Source organism: Anopheles funestus, chromosome 2RL (assembly GCF_943734845.2).
Source record: "Anopheles funestus chromosome 2RL, idAnoFuneDA-416_04, whole genome shotgun sequence".
NCBI classification, from domain to species: Eukaryota; Metazoa; Arthropoda; class Insecta; order Diptera; family Culicidae; genus Anopheles; species Anopheles funestus.
In genome coordinates this window covers 2898133-2918175 of record NC_064598.1, presented here as the reverse complement: position 1 = coordinate 2918175, position 20043 = coordinate 2898133, and the positions used below count along the sequence as shown (strand labels likewise).

At 42.5% G+C, this 20043-nt stretch overlaps 1 protein-coding gene across 9 annotated transcripts in view; it reads left to right on the top strand.

Moving 5' to 3' along the window:
* Positions 1-20043, top strand: part of LOC125762566 (protein winged eye) — a 286165-nt gene that overhangs the window by 257457 nt on the left and 8665 nt on the right. For 7 of the 9 annotated variants that reach the window (XM_049424781.1, XM_049424782.1, XM_049424779.1 and 4 more), the window contains 6 exons: positions 367-492; positions 1443-2441; positions 5257-5878; positions 6451-6603; positions 19034-19153; positions 19750-19970. In XM_049424781.1, coding sequence (XP_049280738.1) covers positions 367-492; positions 1443-2441; positions 5257-5878; positions 6451-6603; positions 19034-19153; positions 19750-19970 — 2241 coding nt within the window. The remainder of the gene's footprint in view (positions 1-366; positions 493-1442; positions 2442-5256; positions 5879-6450; positions 6604-19033; positions 19154-19749; positions 19971-20043) is intronic. The other 2 variants (XM_049424783.1, XM_049424788.1) reach the window with 2 other exon arrangements.

The window sequence follows — 20043 nt, the reverse complement described above, 5'->3', positions numbered from 1 at the left end:
AGGGCCATGCGTTATGTGGCGGTCTGCGTTATACACGTACACCGACCCCGGGAACATTATTGATGAGCTGTGGAAACGAGTTCTTCCTCCATGCGCAAAGAAAGTGCCATGTTTACCACGGCCTATTTGACTTCTTGTTTGGGTACCGGCAATGTTGGGTTCCTTACCAAAAGCTTCTACACTATAGCGATATTCTGTTTAACCGTTCCAATTTGCCTATATCTGCTGACAAAATATTTACCGCCTGCTATACAGAGTACAGCGTTTGAAGGGTGTTGGGCACCGCATTTAAATGAGCCTTTCCCGCACGAAAACCGTTCGCCTATTCTAACATTCTAACCGTTACACTGTGCTTGCTCTATACAGGCTAACAGCAGCATCTTCGTGCAGTCGCAAACCGATTTCATCAATGGCACAACAGCGGTCGCGAAGAAAACCGAAACCTGCATCGGACGGTGGGAGCACGGCCACATAGAACCATTGCAGATACAGGTACGGTCTAATGCATTACATTCCTCACAATTCCTCACATAAAATCTCAGCTTTCATGACGTTTTGACAACCGCAAACCTATCTTCAAAATGCGCATGAGATATGCAGCGTGTGTTTTTTTGTTATGTTTCATGACAAAACAAATGGCACAGTTCATGAAACATGTTGCTTTCACTACGGTACAATAGTTCAGTACATCATTTGCTAAATTCTTCACAAAAAATCACAAAAAAGGTTCTTTTTGCCATTACAATAATCACAACAGGAAATGGCAGGCACCGCGGGGCTAGATGCGTTACATCTATTTCATTTATCAAAATTGCAAAAAAGCTGTATAAATGCGTACGTGTGTGTCCCTTTTTTGGTTTTAAAATTAAACATTAAATTCATTAACTATTCAAGCAAAAAGTTAAACGTATCATGTGGGAATATTGTTAGTTATGCGGATTGGATTGGATCGATGTGAACGATATGCTGGCAAAAAGATAAAATTAATTAGCAGCATTGGAGATAGGGGACAGCTAGGGCCGTAATACACCGATGATAAAATGTGCATCAAAACCTTTAAGCTGATTGGCATGATTTGGCCATGTTGTTTACCAGCATGTCACTCATCAGGTGCATTACAAATATTTCACTATCTCTAAATGAGTTTATTTTAGATTAAAAAAAAGAATTTTACTATCATAATTCTATGCTTGATTGGTCATAAACGCATTGGCTTTTCTGTTGCACTCATCGAAAAAGCTTTATCTTCATATTCATATGTTTCTAAAGGTTGTTTTACTTTCATGTATGTGTTTTTCTCTGTGTGTATGTTTGATTGTTCATGGTTTAGTCGTTCATTTGCTTTTTTGAAATTCATGTGTTTGGTGGAAATTCGACCATTACCAACAACAAACAAACGAATGACATTCGTTGTCATGTGTTCGCACTTGTTCTCAATGCAGGTTCCATCGAACTCATTTCTGCCCACGGGTACGACCGGCAGCTTCGCACTCAATTCTCCCGAGAGCGCTAGTTCCGGCGAACGATTGCCAGTAGTCGGTGGAGGTCATCCGCCGTACCGGCCCTTGAAAGCGGACGAAAACGGCAACCATTACGACGCGTTCCTTCGCAGCTACTGCATCGAGCGTGAGTTTCATCACCACGAACAGTTGCTGGCGTCGCTTGGAACGGACGGCTGTAAGCCGAAACTTCACCTTCCACCCGTCGACGATGCGAAGCTGCTCCGTCGGGAGCATTCGGAACGGTCGTCCACCTTCGAGACACGTTACGATTCGACGGCTCTGCTAAGCCCGACCTCACCCACTACCACAACACCCTGCGAGTACGGTAAGCTGAAGCGCAAGCTACATACGCTACTGCTCGAAACCGGCCACCCGGCCCAGGTCCTGTCGAACGCTTTCGATGATCGATCGCCAACAGGCCATCTGCAGACGTCACACACTCCACGGCAACTGGCTTCCGGTCCGAACCAGCGCCACCTGGAAGCTACACCAGCGCCGGAACTTGCGAGCACACAGCAACCTGCAACCGTTGATCGGCAGCAGTGTGAAACAACGTATAAACCCACCACCGCACCAACACAAGCGTCGCAACCATCGGCACGTGAAACAACAGCGCCATCGAGCGAAGCTGTCAATCATAGACCACGGCGCCGTTGGGCAGCATTACATTCGGCACACGCTAAAGCGAACGGTCACGGCAACGAGAACCGGGTACCGACGCCACCCCGATCGGCCCACCGTCCTGACAGCGTTGCAGTGGAAACTGCGCCTTGTAACGCTTCGTCCGGTGCCTCTTACCGACCCAAGTCACCGGGACAGCAGTCCGCAGCGCTGCGAGCGGTGCAACGTCTTCCGAAGAAACGACGCTCGATAAGAGTCGATCGGATAGAGGACTCGGCCACGGTTCATCGTGACACGGACAGCAAAACCGTTGTTCACGTAAGTGTAACCATTTAAGGACGAATTTGTCTTGTTTGTTTTTGTCGCATCATTGGCATCAATTGGCAAACAATTGGAAAACCGTGTAATCCGGGAATTGGACAGATCAAGAAAAAGCACCCAAAATTTTGAAGATAATAACATAAAACATCATCATGTTTTTTCGCTTGATCTTCTACCTTTATGTAAATTATGCATCTTCCTTACACAGAGTTACAATTGCAGGAGTTTCGCCTTTAAGTAGTGAAGATATGTAGAGGAGTTGTGGAATTCCGAGCTTTTGACATGACAGATGTGTCCGGCGAAAAAGCTTTACCTCAATGCATTGCAGTTCAATTTGAAAAGAATCCAGAAATGATTCCAAATCTTCGCACTTGATCTGCGAATGCTTTGCAACAATCTCCGTATCAGTGTCTTCAACAAAACTACTGGAAGATGTGAGCAAAATATGAAAAAAAAAAATTTTTTTGTCTAACTACAAAACTTAATGCAAATGAACGGTATTGGAATGTTGCCTTACAGATGTAATTAATGTTCACCGAGCTGCTCGTTCTGTTCTTGTGTGTAAGTTTGATTGTTTTATGTGTTTCTCTGTACTATTCGTACTGTGTTCGCTGTATTCTTTCGTTCGTACACACGCGTGTGTCATTTTGGTAGGAATCCTCTTTTTTGTTAGTGGAGAATGGAGTTCATTTTTCTTCCAGCAAAAACTTCCCATTACTGGGTAGGAAAATGCTTCTGTCCATGCTGCTATTTCCATTCTGAGAGCCTCTTGTTAAGGAAATTATACCAACTCGTACATGTGAGCGTGTGTGCTTGTGTTGTTTTATTTATTAGTGCATCGTTTTGTATGTCCCCATTAGGGATCCGTGACATACCAGCCATTCCTCTGCCTCTGGGCACAATTATAAATTCACAACTGGGGTGAAATCTTAGGCCTTCGCTTGGATGATGATTCCAACATGCGCCGAATACCCAAAGCACTGCAACTGGGAAAACATGCATGTCATTGCGCTGGCTGCAACATTTCCAGTGAGCTATTGCAATTCCGCAGTAACAAAAACTTCCCTGACTTATGGTGGAAAGATGGGGTGTGATGTGGGAACGGATTTGAAGAAAGGAAAGAAACGGGACAACCCGAAGGGTTCCTGGGAATCGCGAATTAATTCCACCATCGATTCATTACATCCCAATGGGGTGGTGATGATTCTCCTCCAGTCTGAAGACACCTTCTGTGTCTTCGTCTCCACAATATTCCCAAAACGTTTCTTCAGCAATGATGTAGGCATTTTATTTCCTGCAGCACTGTTGGAGCACTTAGTAACAGCCACCAAGAGGGAAAAGCTCTGTACTTCCTCACATGAATTCGTACAATTTCGTATTCCATCCATTTGTGGAGTTTTATTATGCATTCGCTCTCTCTCTCTATATATGTATAGCTTCTCCTCGGCTACACACCCCAAACAGTCACAGTAGAGGCTGACCGATGCAATACCGGGGTTGGTTGTTAATTTTTTAATTGCGTTCTTCGAATAGCTCGTCGCATGTCCGCACGCCGAGTTTTATGGTCCCTGAATTTTCAAGCCTCATTGACTATTCCGTCCTCTTCGGGGTTTTGTGGGGCGTGCTGAATTATGAAACCGCTGGTACCGCGCGTTGACATTGGATCGTGATCCCATACGCCAGCTGCTGTACGTTTCGTTTCGGTGCAATTGCAAAACCGTTGCAAAGGTGGCACATGTTTGTGCATTGGACCACCGCCTGTAAACTTACAGCTACGTTTTATTTTATTTACTTCGCTTTACGTTAGCGAAAAGTCATTCAAAGCTGTGTAAAAAAAATATTTTACCTGTAATCTCAAATCTCTTTGCAGCTTTTCGCTGCGGTACTTGTAATGTAAGCTGAATCTCACGATCATTAAACCTCAACCGTAAAGCCAATGGTGATAATGCACTTTAAAAGCATGACGGATTAATTCAATCTTTCGTGTAATGCTTTGTGCTTCTTTTCTGTGCTTTTTTTCACTTCTTCTCTTAAATGCACATCACACTTGTGCTTCCGATGGTTTGTGCGGTTGTTGTGGAGAAAGAAGATTTTTTTTGTTTTTCTTCCACTCAAAGAAAACACACAAATATTATACTTTTACAACAACAAAAAACCCTTTTAAGTATGACCCATGTAAGAGTGTTCATATCTGGTGAGTTGCTGATTTTGATTGTCCTGGACGTCGACACAACAAAACCCAACCCAAATCTTTAGATAGTTGAAGATTAAAGTTGCGCTTTTTTATCACTTTTCTTTATGGCATACCTTGGTTTGGTGTTGTTGAAGGTGCACGGTTCAGCATCGTGTCTTCCGGCCACGGTGATTTTGATTAATTATTTATAAGCCCTTGGTAAAGAATGCATATACAAAAAAAACTTGGTGGTGCGATGATCGCGGAAAGAAAGTTATCCATTCGCCATTGTTCATTGTGGACACCGCTTGAAGTACTACCGTCTGCTACTTAGCCACACTATACCGTTTGTTTCTCATTAAATATGTAAGATTCGCCGAATGATTGTATTTATATGGTCATCCAAACATTGCTATGTGGGAAGGAAAAGCTAAGTTATTTGGATGTGAGTGAATATTCAAGTGGAATGGTTTTTGGGTACAAATGAATGTGTACTTGTTGCTCTAAAGTACGACTGAAACTACTAGAACTAACTCACAAGTCGTGTTTTGACACTTCCAAAAATGTTTTCTAAAAAAAACCATATTTACCATTTTGTATTGAATGTTTTATTAAAAATATTTTTATTTCCCGTTACAGATCAAACGTGAACCGTGCCAGGTGTCGGAAGTGACGACATCAAATAGCTTCGAATCGTCCACCAACACGACGGCCCTGAATGCCATCATAAAGATCGAAGCATCGTCTCCGAAGGCCTTGACGGCTGCCGGTACCACCAACGGCACCGGCAGTGCCACCAATTTCCCCAACAACGCATCGGTCGCAAGAAGCAACCTGCTGACCAGCGCCATCATTAGCAACGTTACCGTGGGTGGCAACAGTGGTGGTACCGTCGGTTCGAACATCGGCACCAGCGGTGGAGGTGCCAGCGCCGGCTCGAGCACTGTCGCCGCCACGATGGAACAACTCGGGCTAGCGTCGGCCACCAACAGTCAACATTCGGCATCGCAGCAACCGCCCGGCACGACGACGACGGCCACCGCAGCCTCATCGGCCGCCTCCATCCCCGTGGGTATTGCGGTCGCCCGTCAACGGCTGCAGGAAAGTGCGGCCACACCATCACCCCAGCTGCACCAAAGCAAGGAGCTGAACCGGTACGGCTTAGGGCTGGCGGCTGCTGCAGCCGCTGCCGCCGCCGCCGCAGCTGCGGCCGCGAATGGTAGCTCCTTGAATGGAACTGTCGGTACAACGGCTGATTTGGGTACGTGTCAAATGCCAAGATGGTAGCTTTGGAGCAGAACAAATTCTTCACTATTTAGTTTCATGGTGTGGTAAAATATGTTTCTGTTTAATAGATAATTTCATGTGAGGCAAATCATCCCTTCCTGCTTTCCAACTTTCTAACCCCACAATTCTTCACCGTTCGTGGTGCTACATGTGCATGTAAAAAGGCTTCGCTTAAAGCGCCCCCAAAACATGCTCCTAACCAGCACACATAATCCTCATTATCGATCAATCATTCATTGAATTGTTTTTGTTTTTGTTTCCTTCACGCTCTCTCGTCCGGCTGTTGCGTCTGCTGCTGCCGCGGGACATAACGATGATGACGATGATGCATTTCGTGCGGTGGCCCATTCATATGCGCACCGGCAACGATACATCAACGCCGAACGCAATTCATCGCGGCAATTCCGCTCGTCTCGGCCTTTCCTGGCTTGCCCCTTTCCGCCGGGGTCCCACACGCGTGTGCAACGCGCACCAACGGCACACGCACCAACACATCGCACACCAACTGTGACACGCGATCGGTTTGCGTCGGTACGCGCTCCGTAGGCTGCGCAACGCCCGGCCTGAGCCAGAACATGTTTTTCACCGGCGCGAACTCCACCATGATCCCCCTCGGACCGGACGCGGTTGCGATGGGCGTGACCAATGCGGCGGTCCAAAACGCCGTCCGCACGCCACCCGCCCTCTGGCAGTATCCTGGTAAGTAAAAACGCACTTTCTTCACTTCACACAATCCACGCATCGCGGGGGGGAATCCTCAATTGTTACGAAGGCTCTTTTTTTCTCTTAATCGATGTTTGGTTTGGTGCATCGAGGAGGATCAATGTTTTCTTGCACCGGGTTGGAGCGCCATTGCTCCTCCCATCGATGAATGCGCCAATCGGCTAACACGACCGATCGCGTGAACAACCAAGCGTCTCCACCTTTTTGCGAAGATCGTTTATTTTGTTTGAAATTGGTAAAGTTTCATAGATTGTTATTAAGATAAAATTTTGCAAAAGAACTCCAAATTGTTATAAAACAAATGCTAAAAGAAATGAATTTTAATTATGCTCTGGTTTGTTTGGATTGGTTCGTTTTCGTTTTACTCTTAAATTATGACAGAACGCTTAAAAAAATCTAAAATTTTCCATAAAAAAGCTTATTGAACAATTTAAATTTGAAAATATTACTTAATACCGCCACACAGTTTAGTGTTATTCACATTTCACACTGTTTGAAAGTGACTTATTCACACCTTTTAGCAATTTACTTCACAACAATCTACTCGCCCGCATCTCTCTGTGTTTGTATATGTGCAATCGGTCACGCAAAAAAGGCACCCAAGAGCAATAAAAATGCAGCACAGCGTGCGGACAATAAAATTGTAATTAAATTCTCGATTTCACCATGCATGCAATGGCCTGGCTAGCGCACTGGCGGAAAAGGCGTCCCATGAATATGTATGACCGTTTGATGGACAGTGGGTGTACTGGATGTAGGTTATAGATCTCATTGCATTAAATCTTCTTACATTATCCAAAGATTTCATTACCTTGCTAAATGCACCTTCTGTGTGTGTGTGTGTGCTAGTTGCAGTAATATTACTCGTTTATTCCATTAGCATGTTTGCTTGGCAGTTCTTAGCAGTTTCTCGTCAGTTCTTTGTTTTCTTTGCTACAAGTTGACGCTTGTGCAATAAATGACGATAAAGGTGTAGGATGATTGAAAAATATTCATCCGAACGACAGCCAAAAAACTTTGCCCGTTTCGATTTCTTTCGGGTTTTGGAATTTATTGCACGTTCTTCACGCTAAACATTCCACCATTCCCATCGGCAAAGCTGGGATATTTCGGCCCAAGCTTCCAGTTTCGGGGCGCTTGCCAATCTACATGACATTAACATATATTTAACACAACATTTAATCTCAAGGCGGCAATTAATTACATCATCAGAGTCGGCGCTTGGGCGGTTGCTTTCGTCGCTTTGATGAGATCTGTCCAGCAGCTGTTCGTGTGGAGGATGTTGGTTTAGATACAGCCCTGTATGGGCGATTACAAACTACGTGCTAGGATCGGTATAGTAATCATGATGGGTTTACTATTGCTGCTAAAATTCAATAACTCACGATCCATTCGTCCGCTCGGAAGATGATCATGGTGGAATGTAAAAGCAAAAGTGAAAAAGAGAGAGAAAAACCTACACAAAAACGTCACAGAAACCTGCCGGTATCATTATATCATTAAGAAAAATGGTGACCATTTCACATCTTTCGTGCCGTTAGCAGTTTGATGGGGCAGAGTGTGAGAACCCGCATAATTTTTACTCATGCCCCGGTTCTGTATTTTAACATTATGGCATCTTGAGTGGCAAAAGTAATCTAAAGTTAATGAAAATGGTTCGTTCACACGAGAGGAATACATTTCTTTGTATCGTGTACTTCGTGTACGAGAATCAATTTGTTATTAAATCGTTGTTTTCTACTCAACAAACAAGCCAAACATTTGTGGATATACATTCTCCGAATATTTAAATTATAGCTCTGACATCTCAATAAAACCACGAAAGGTTTCCAAATGTCGCAGAAGAAATGGTTGATAACAGTTCACTTTCAACACGGCTAGACTGTTGTTGTATGGAAGGAAGCCATTCGTGGACTTCAATAACACATTTGCTGAGTTCAATTGTGTTCTCGTACGCATGGCAACATCATACACGCTATTTCTTCATTTATTTCTTCATTGAATAAGAAACCTCACTTGATAGCCAAGTGACAAATAAATGCTTTTCATTGCCGTATTTCGTATCCGAGCAAAACTCTTATAATTGGAATGGCTTAACATTTGAATGGTAGCTTCACAGCACAACAACAAACCAACTGACATCATTCACACAAACTCCCCAGCCCAGCGAGGACAATTATGGTGCCCAGAGTTACGGAGTTACATTTCTGAAAAGCCACAAAATGATTATCCCTACTTTTTTTCCAGAGAGGTCGCATCGATTGACGCTGATAAGATTTCACTTTACCGTCAAATTTTGCGTCCCCTTGTTGTTGTGCAACCGTGTCCAATTCCCTTATCTCACCACACACTGTCCGAGCATGGAATGAAAGGAAAAGGCGAAAAAAAAACAGGGGGAAAAAACAATATGCACCCATCGAACGATGCAAAGCTGTCACTCAACCGAGATTTCATTAATTTTCACCCATTTAAACCGAATCCCGGGGCAGACAATGTTCCCGTTCCATCAAATTATCGTCCACGGTGGAAACAATCCTTACACTGCCCGCTCGTGTTTCAATTTTCTTCATCCCAAAACGAACGAATCGCGAGGGTTGTTTGATTCCTTATCCGCTACAGAAGGGTAAATAACACTTCAGCAATCACCCTCTCACGCCAGGGTTTTCGCGATTCCTTACAAAACGGTGCGTTAACGTTTCGGGTTTTGTTCCATTCCGTTTCACAAGGCATGTCGAATGCATGTTTGATGCAATGAATGAGCGTCTCCTGTCATAACCTCCACTGGCTGCATGACAGCCGGTTTTTAACTCGGCGGTGTGAATGGATGGACGGGACGGAAAACGGAAAGAGCCCGTTCCGTATCGAAGACAATTATCCACATCATAAATGTCACATTGATTTGTTTCGATGCTCCATCGTTCGGGGAAGATCCCGGCGTTTGCCTCTGCGAAGAGGACGAGATTGAGTCGATTGAGCGCAACTGGCGCTACACAGTTGACGCTACTTCATTAATCGTCTAATCGACTGCTATCACCTGTAATGTCACGAAACGTGTTTAACGACACATTAAAACGATAGTTTATGTCACCGGATGATGGAGAACTGTTGGAAAGCTGTGTTGGGACACCTTAAAATTGACTTCAAAAAAAACATTCAATTAAGGTTCTAAGATATGGTACAAGTGGTCTAAAATGGTGATCATAACTCAGTACCAAGGTACGCCAACTTAATTGCACTGACTGAGTAATAAATTTCCGTATCTTTATGAATCCCACCTGAATATTGGTAATAATTGGCTACCAGAGTAAGCTTTTGGTGTGTCTTTTACCATCTTCTGGGCTATATTGATAATGGCTTTTGATCATTCTTTCAGCAAGTTATTTAGAGTACGGTGCTGAAATGGAAACAAAGGAACCAAAAAAATTGGATACTTTCGTTCTTGTAGCCACTTTCACTTCTACTGCCAAACGACCACTTGCCAAATTACCATCGACCACCAGTACTATCTATCATAATACTGTCCCGGTCCGTCCATGGCAACACACACTCCCGGCTAGGGATAAAGTTTCATCAATATGCCATAAAACATTGATTAGCGAATCTGTGTCCTTGTGGTGGGAGGAGAGTTTTGTTTTAAATTAGATTTTCAACTGAATGGACAAAAATGCACAGAGACAACTTTAGCCCAACCACCAAACCAACGTTTAGTGTAATATTTGGCCCCCGGAAATGAAAAGGTTTCGGTACTTACTTATAAAGCACGGTCGTCAGAGACAAAAAGTAAAAAAAAACGCAAAACAGAACTATCACAACTTTTGGACTTTACTCCGTGGACGCTCCGTGGACTCTTGGGCAGAGCGAGGTGAATTCGTGATGGCGATAAAGCGAAAGAGACAACGCGTCGACAAGTTTCGAAACGGTTGGGCAGATTAATCCTTTATTGGATTGTACCCGTTGCCTTGGGAGACATGCTACCATGCGTCAGGTGGACAATAGAAAGAACCTCCCCAACGAGAACCTAGGACTAATAACAATTGTGCCCGCTTTACAGCAATCCGTTCCCGAATCGGAGACGACACTGTCCATTTTCTGTGTTTAATTCCAGAACCCAGGAATACAGGAAAATATTGTTCGGACAATAATGGAAGTGAGAAGTTTTAGTGGAGTGTGGAGTGGAGTGTGATGCAAAGCAAAAGAGCACATCCTCGTGTGCGGCTTGTTACCAGTCACGTCTTTTAGTGAAAGTTTAACCACTTGAATTTCGCTGCTTCTGAGGCTGAGGACCACGGGGATGGACCTCGGACTCTCGAAATATTGTTGTCAATGGTTTCACCAATTAAAATGGCGACTGCTCTGTGCTGGTCATTGGGAAAAAGTTCGACTAACTTTGAGGCACGTTCTTGTGAAAGTGGTGAAGAAGTTTCGTTAGAATTTGGTGCCAGCTGTTGGTTGGTTTAGAGCAATATTATGGAATACACTTGGATGGTGATTATAATGAATTTATTTTTCGTGAACAGAAAAAGGTTTATTCATACAAAATCACTAAAATACAGCTCAAATGGAACAATATGAGAATCTTTTGTTTATTTTTATGCACTTTAGACAGTCAAAAAAAAACCAAATCAAACTTCCCATTTTCCAACAAACTATGCGCGTCCATCGTCCTGCAGTTTACGTCCTGAAAATGGCCCATCCAGCAGCAATAAAGCGATCCTTCGCAATCCGAGTAGAAGCAAAACCGAAAGAAGTAGATCGAAAAACCGAGTAGAAGCAAAAAAAAAACCCTTCCCAGTGCAGGTGCACCGAAAGGGCAGTAAATTGACGCGCGTTAAGCAACGAACGGGCTTGGCAATAAAGCTTGCTCCCATCAGTCAGTCTGCACGTGCCATACCGTGTGATCCGTACACGATACAGCAGATCCAATCCATCGGCAAGAACATCAAACGCGTCTTCCGCCGTCTTTAATCGTGGGCCGGGATTTCTGATGCTGTGTTGAAGCGGCTAGGCACAAACACTAGCAGCACGCACGCAAAGTGGGCCGATGATTCGGGGAGGATTCTGGCATAGAATAACCAATTAAGTGTAATTGGAGGCAGTTACACTGAGCGAGGGCTGATGCTCACAGAGAGATCATATGCAGTACGGGCCGATGATGCTTACCATCGCCTTTTCAGCCTAGCATTTAATTGCATCGCCTTGCATGTGTGTGTGTTCCTGTGTTTCTCCCAGTGCTTTTCGTTCTATACGTGGAGTAGGAACGGTCACGAAGGATTGCAAATTATTTGACAGTGCTGAAAGCAAAGTGCTTCTTCGAGAAATTCAATCCCTGTTGCAGCTTAGCGATGCAATTAGACACGTTGGTGCACTCATCTGGCAGGGTTTTTCCCCAATAACTGTTCGGCTAATGGACACAAAAAAAACTCTTTTCCATGGGCTTTTAGTTCCATTTCGATGTGTTCATAAAATTTGATGAAAGCACTATTTTTCGATTAAAAGATAGAAGCTTCACTAAAAAAAAAATAAAACAAAAATGAAGCACTTTACAACATCCGCCCGATGATGGAACGATCGTGGAACGAAAATAGTTACATCATTTGGTGCAACAAAGAATAGCCCAGGATGACATTTATTGGATTGTAGTACGACAACGATAAAAAGGACAAAAGCCGTGTGCCATAAACGGACACGGAAATGGTTCTGCTGCTGTAGAGAAGCCTATTTTCGAGCACCAGGATTTCTTCTGCCACTCGATATGGCGCATATTCACTTCTGTTTTTTCCGTACTTCAATTCTCCATCGTTACTTGCACTGTGCAATAGCGCTATCTTCGCTGTGGGGGTAAAAATTGGAACCGCTCCAAGCACACGATCATAAACGTCGATCGATTCAACCCATAGTTTCCCATCGAATGGGCTAATGATTGTTGTAGAAAGAAAAAAAAGGCCGGCCCTTCAAAAAGGCGGCCTTCAAAGAGCTCAATACGGCTGGAGCGTTTTTTCCCCCTTCTTCCCTTTCAGAGCACTAACTTTATCTGATTCGGGTGCACAATTGTCTGGAAAAGTTATAGTTCCTCCATTCCCCCCCGCCCACGTGTGTGTGCCTCCGTGTGGCGTTCAGTAAAAGCTCCTTTCTTTAATTTTTTTTCTTCTTTCCTTAGCGCTCGCGCGTTCGGCCGTTAAACGAGTTAGTTTTTAAATTGGGAGAACACTTCGCCAAACTCTCTGGCGGACAGTGGAGGGCCGTTTTTTTTCGAAGACGAGTGCCACTAATTTTTATGATGCTATCTTTCGTCCGTTTCGATTTCGTTTCGAAAACGGCACAGAGCGACTCGGTGTGTGGTTGATTTTTATGTTGTTTTTTTCTTTCTCTATTAAATCACTTCATGGCAAGGCGTTGTTCGAGGTGAAACATGGCACAACAGTTATTTAAAGATTTTTATGTCCGATTGCATTATTTCATATCGTGATGTCATTTTTAGTCATGTTGTTTGTCATGAAAGTTGTGACCTGAGAGAAAGATTTATTCCGAGTTTTGAAGTTCTGCTGTGTAGAGAAGGAACCATTTGTGGATTCTTTTCAAGTGAAATTAGTATAAGCTTTTTCAAAATACTGGATGTTTCCTAACGGAGTAAGCTTTATATAAAATCAATTTCAATTTCAAACGAGATCTAGAAGTTGGAGAAAAAATCGTATCTCCTTCCACTGAACTCGAAAACCCCCCCGTAATGAAAAGCTTGATCATATTGCACCGTCGTTCTTTGTTTGCAAAATGGGATTTTTAATAGAATGTGGAAATCGTGCTCAGGTCGTCCCATTGTCAACAACAATATTTATTTGAGGTTAATGCATAGCTATAAATACTCCACTATCAACTTGTGCAATCCGGTAGTAATGAGTTCCCATTTCATTACACAGCGACTAAGTTTGCCTGCTAATGCATCACCACCGTGCAGGTTAAACAGCACCAACTCACACCGCAAATACACCGACCTATACACACACAAACAGAGACCAAGCAGTCAGCATAAATTAGTGATTTATCCAATGAAATATTCATATTAGACTTTGTGTGTGAAAAATCTCCCTCCAAACAGTTGTGGCGGTAGCGGATATTGTACTAAATGCAAAACTTTGTCCTAAGCCAACTTGTGAAGCTGGATCTAATTCGCCGAGCTATCTGATGCTATTTCGCTGGAAGAACCAACCATGCCCGTGTGTCGGAGATAATTTGCTCCTCTCGGTGTGGTGTGTACCAATTTTTATTGAGGTGCTTTAGGAGGGGTTTTTTCTAATTTGGTTTTTCAATGGGAGACTGGGACTGGGACGGCGAAACGTTAAGTTAAGCTCCGATTAAAAGTCCCATTAGATCCGGGGTTTCTTACGCGCCTTCCCACACGGAATGTCACATCACCAACCAGGCCTGACTTGCTTCCTTTTCGTTCGCCGTAGTTCCGAGCATTGGTGTAACATTCGCTACTGCAAAGATAAAATAAAAACCCACCCCGGGACCTGCCAAGGACATGCGTTTTCGACGGGATAAACCTTCACTTACCGCGGTCGGATCGTGCGTAACAGTCGTTGCCTTCGTCGTCTTGGTGTCGTGTACATTGATTGTAGGTAGGAAAGGGCCACAAGCGATAAGGGTTTAAATTTATGAATTGAATTCTAATGAATCCAACGTGCTTCGTTTTGCTGTGCGAAAATATCAAAACGGGGCAGCAAAAACGCAAATAAAAAGGCGAAAAAACTCACACGCGCGCGCGTGCACAGGTGTTTTATGGCAGGAAACTATGATATTGTCATAAATTGGCACGCCATCGTATTTTTCATTGCAGCTTAGTAAAGCCAAGATAAGGGAGAAGGAGCAAAAAAAGACAATAATAATAATTCAACAAAGCCGCGGAGTAAAATTCCACGCATACTAATTTTATTGCACAAAGGGGGTACACATTCACCAACTCGCTCTCACTATAGCTACACATGCACTTTAGGCATCAATAGCATCTTATTAGCGGGTTGAATGAATCGATGTTTCAATATATGTGAAAGGAGATGCGTGCGTGTTTGATTGAAAATTCCCTCTTCGAGGCCATCTCTTTGGTGCAATCATGCAAAATTAACAAAACTTAAAAAAAAAATTTGTATCGATTCTAGTCGTGCGTAAAAATCCGAAATGGATCGTCTGTCTTATCCATGCCATCAGAAAAGAAGCGCAAAAAACTGACCATTTTTGTGTTGCCTTTTATTCGATTCGAAACTCAAAACGTGAATGTGAATCAATCAAATGCATTCAACAGACAAGATTCAATTATCCATGCATAGTGCACTATCATGTACGTACATGTGAACTGGTTGATTTTTGTCTTATTTGCAGCTTTATTTTCACTTTTGTAGTTGTGTGATGCTTTATTTGCATCACACAATTCAATTGGTTGTAGAATATCCGTACGATTTTATGCGCAAGTTCATTTACTACAATTATATTGCATTCACAGTTCAATGTTGCACCGTTTTGTATTGTTTTGTTGGTGATATGTTACATTTTCCCATTAACTTAAGTTGGTTTAATGTGATGTAGAAAAAATATCAAACTTTGAAAGATTTTAATTCTTCATTTCATTCGCTATGGATATACATTTGGATAATACTTTTAAAGTTATCAAAAAAATATCTCAATACAATAATACAATAAGAAGGCGGAATAAGAGAAAGAAAAACACAACGATTGTTTAATATGCTAAACAAAATCCCTTCCATTTATTACCTAACTCTTGTAAATAATAAACATAAAAGAAAAATGAATGACAGCTTTCCAAAGCCCAGTTCCGTTTACTGTACACAACGTCAAAGCTGCATCACGATGGTTGCATCACGATGAAATATGAACATGTTTTTTTATATTTTTATTTTTACTATAAATAATTTATTCCAACCACCCTTGCACATACTCCTCAACAAAGCCACATGCCAGAGGATAAGGGATGACGCGCACATGTGTCTTTGTGTGTGTGTGTGTGTGTGTGCAAGTAGGTTGTGCAACAGCGTGCATACGATTGCATTGCCTTGCTGAAAAATGCATTCAGAAAATTTAAAAGAAAAAAAGAAGTAATAACATTTTAAAGAAAAAAAATGACACCAAACAAGAAAACAACCTTCGAGCAAAATCGTATATGTATGAATGAATGTTTTTGATATGTGTGTGTTTGCTTTTTATTTAGGGTATTTGTTGGGTTTTCATTTTTTTAAGTAAAACAACTGTAGATTTATGACCTAACGGGTGTCGATGTCGGTCGATTTTTTTCTATGCTTGATATGTGTAAAATGCCCAACTAAACAGCGCCTAGACCCGTTTCCTCTCTGTTACCTTCTTCGACGCTCAATATGGTGGACATGAATAGACACATAAAAAAAACAGTCTCACAATTTTAAATTATGGTGAGCAAAGATCTTCTTGTGCGCGGTGGAAAAAACAATTACTATTTACCACCCGAAGCAATGCAATAGTAATTATGGGCATTAAAACAGTGAAGTATGCAGTAGCGAAGAGATGCACCAGCAACAGCGTTTTTCTTTAAAATCATTTCCCTGCGGGAGAAAAAAAAACGCGGAACTGTATGCACACTGTTGTAAAAAAAGAAAAAAGAAATAAAGGGAAGCTTCAAGCAAAGCTGCAATTTTTTTTATGTCGTACTAAATGTGGTAATAGACTCAATTTTTCAAACCAGCTTAAAAGAATGTAGAAAAAGTTACGAGGAAGATACAATTAAAAGAGGGAGAAGAAGAGTGCGTGTATATTTTTTTGTTTTGAATATTGTTTTTGTCCTACTGTCAGTCATCGTGCCAGTGCAACAACAAGAGCAACTGCATCGAAACCCATTATGCACGCACACATCCACTGAAATGCATCATCAGCAACACACGTGTACAGCGCAACATCGGTCAGTTGATGGCGCCTCCCTTTAGGCGGCTAGTTTTTTTTCTTCTTTATCTGCAAACGGGGGATGCAACGCGCGATGGGCTAATGAATATGCTAATTTTCGCGCTGAAAAGTAGTACCTTGAGCGGCGGGATCGAATTTGCACAGCCCTTACCCATGCTCTTTCGCTCGCGTCCATCCGCCCGTGGCCTAATCTTTGACCAATGCTGTTGAGTGGTACGCGACGATAACCGCCAACCCCGAGTGATCGGGTGTGTATTCTACCTTACTGGTGGAACGGCTTGCTGTGGATCGCTTGTGGACACGATATGGCATACTGTTGCAAACATACCCACCCATACAGACACCCAATGTACGCAACACAAACAAAAAAAAAACAAGCCACACTCATTAACACGTCCAAGTCACCCTGTTCTTCTGATAGAGTGCAGAGATACAGCCGAGTACAAGGGGAAAAAGTTAGCTAAACTAAATATTACAAAGAAAAAATACACTGAGTCGGTGGGGCAGTGGTCGGTCGATGGCGCTAATTAAAAATCGGTTGCTGCGGTTAGACGCTCACCGAACCAATTTCCGAGACTTCCGAAAGATCCATTCGCCAAACGTCAAACGGTGAACGAGAGCGTGAAACTGCATAACGTGCATAACCGCCCTGTGCGAGTGCACTTGTGCGTACGCTGCCTGTGAGTGTTGGTGTGTGAATGAGTGTGTAATTATGAAGGCACTCCTCCCTAATCATGTTTCGTTTCGACAACATTCAGATGCAGCACACACACACACACGCCCAGTAGAAGTTAATTTTGCATAAAACGCCAATATTCACGCAAAGCACCGAAACACGAGGTTTTTTTTTCTCCTGTTGTTTTGCATGCGTTATTTGCATAGGGCGGCTTGTTTCATAATAGTAAAGCGTGATTAGAGCGCCTTTTTTGCTCGAGTTTCTAAGCTGCAACGTGATTTTATTTATTTTATTTTATTGTAGAAAAAAATCCTAATTAAGCTGCACGCTCCTGGTGCATAACATGCTGAACTTTTGAATGATTAGAGAAAGACGATGAGCTGCATCGTACGGAAAATTGCAACACGCGACGAACACTTGCTAACGCGCACGGTAATGCTTGTGTTGAGCTTACAGCTAAAATATACAAGCCTCTATCTTGTCTGGTTTCTGAAAACAAGGCGATCAAAACCATGATGAATAAAAAATCATATTTTTTTACCCAATGCTCGAATGTTCGAAACAGAATCGTAGGTACTAGGCGTCCCCATAGGTAATTATTTTTGTTGTAACAAATTTTTGGTTTGTGCAGAAAATTAGGAAACAGTCTTGCATCTCAGTCGCTATAAAACACTTCTAGATTGAATTATGTGCTGCTAGCGTTTATTATTCCGATAGCCGCAACGTCAATATCTCAATCTCAAGTCTGCAAATATTTCCAAAAATTATCTATCATGTAGAAATTTTGGTTTAAAACAAATACATCTCGTTATTATTCTTAAATACATTTAACAGAATATAACTTTATCTTGATATTTGCTAGAAACTTCCCACTATGCGGCACAGTATGCTCACTACGCAAGTTATGCAGGTGTCGTTAGTGCGAAAGCCGATCGAAGCATTTTAGCTCCGCCCCTTAGGTTAATGTCGGCCAATCAGCGAGCGTGCGTGTCTTGCCGAAGCACGCGTTCGTCCAATCCGGTCGTTCGACTTCGGTTCGGTTTCGGTCGCATGTAATTCAAACGCCATGCAACACCTCCGCTCACGCTTGTGGCAACTGTGTTGTTTATGCTCGGTATGTTTTGGGTTGTTGCAGCTAGTGATTGAGTAAGATGTTATTTAGGTGTAACATGTTTTTTTCTAAACATTTAAACTTTTATTTAACGATGTAAACCTGTACTGTGTGCTTGTGTAATACTAGCATTTTATGTTATACAATTTATACATCTCATAAAATCGTCTGAATACGACAAAAAACCCCTCTAAACTCCTTGTTGGTGATCTGTTACCACATTCGACTAGCATTTCATTTTGATGCTACGAAATTTTCAGACAAGTGCCATCAGCGTACTATAAAATTCCAAATGTCCTTTAATGCGACACAAGGGCGCACAATGGACAGCAAAATTATATTGCCACCAGGGAACACCCGCTGCTGCGGTGCAGAATTTATGGCAGTCATTTTTATTACAACTTACACACAGAGAGGACCATCTTTCGTGGTTTCTTCTCCCAAAAAAAAACATGCGGCCGATCGTTCGATCCCTCAGCGCTGTCTGTATGGAAAAGCATTGTGAGGAATTATTTAAAAATTCCGAAAAAAAACCAAAAACCAACCTTCGAAACCATTTTAACGGACCGTGTCATAGCCACTAACCCGATCAATTCGGGCTGCATTCCGAGATGGTCGTGAAAAGATAATTTATGACATTATTGGTCAATAATTTCGGTTCGGTTTCTCAATCGTTTCAGCTCCTGTCCCCATGGAATCGATGCTACCAATGCCCCCGATACCACCGCCCGTTGGGTTCCAGCTAGTGCGTGATCCCACCACCGGCCAGATTCTGTTCCTTCCAGCGGCGGCGACAATCGGTAAGTGTATGTCCCTCGCTTCACAACGTTTCGGGGTGTATTAAAATGGTTAGCGAAGTGATTAGTTTGCTTTAGAATAAGACACAGTATTGCTAGCAAAACCGGCCAATAGTTTTCACATATGTAATTATTTTAAAACTATTTTATCTGCTTCGTTATAATTGAGGTGTAATATAGTTCTTTGTGAGGTGGCATATTTATTTCGATTAAATTTAACATGATTATATTTGCGGTTTTGGTACAAGGTAGCACTAAACGTAGAATTTAGTTTTTACATATTTTTGGGTTGCAAGACTATTACATTGGTGCACAAATTAAATTGTCATTATTGGCATCGTTTTTTCGTTTAATTTGAATCAATATCATTTAATTCCCGCTTTGTATCGCTTCTACTTACCAGTATGTATTTTTCTTTCTTTTTTCTTTCTTTCTTTTCTACCTTCGTTTCTTCGATTATCGTTCGTTCGTTCGTTCTATGAATCGTATCTGCGGCCTGTATAACAAATTGAAACAAAATCGATAAACAAAAAAAACTATACGAAATGATTCGACCAAACGAAATCTACAACATCCAATATCACCACAATCACACACAGCCAATCCGTCAAACCTCCTAGATAAAATCTATATTTCTTGTATAGAACCATTCCAACAAGCGGTCGTGTGGCCCTCGTATCCGCAATCGACCGCATCACTGCAGTCACAGCATCTGCTCCTGCCGCAACTTCCGCCCCAACAGCTCCAGCCGCCACCATTGGCTCCGCTGCAGATGTTAAGCTCGGACTATCTGAGCACGGCCAGTACAACGCTCCATCAGGTACGATCGTCTTAACAGCATTCCTTTTTTAGACGATTTAATTTTTTTTTCTAATGTTGCTTCAACATTTTGT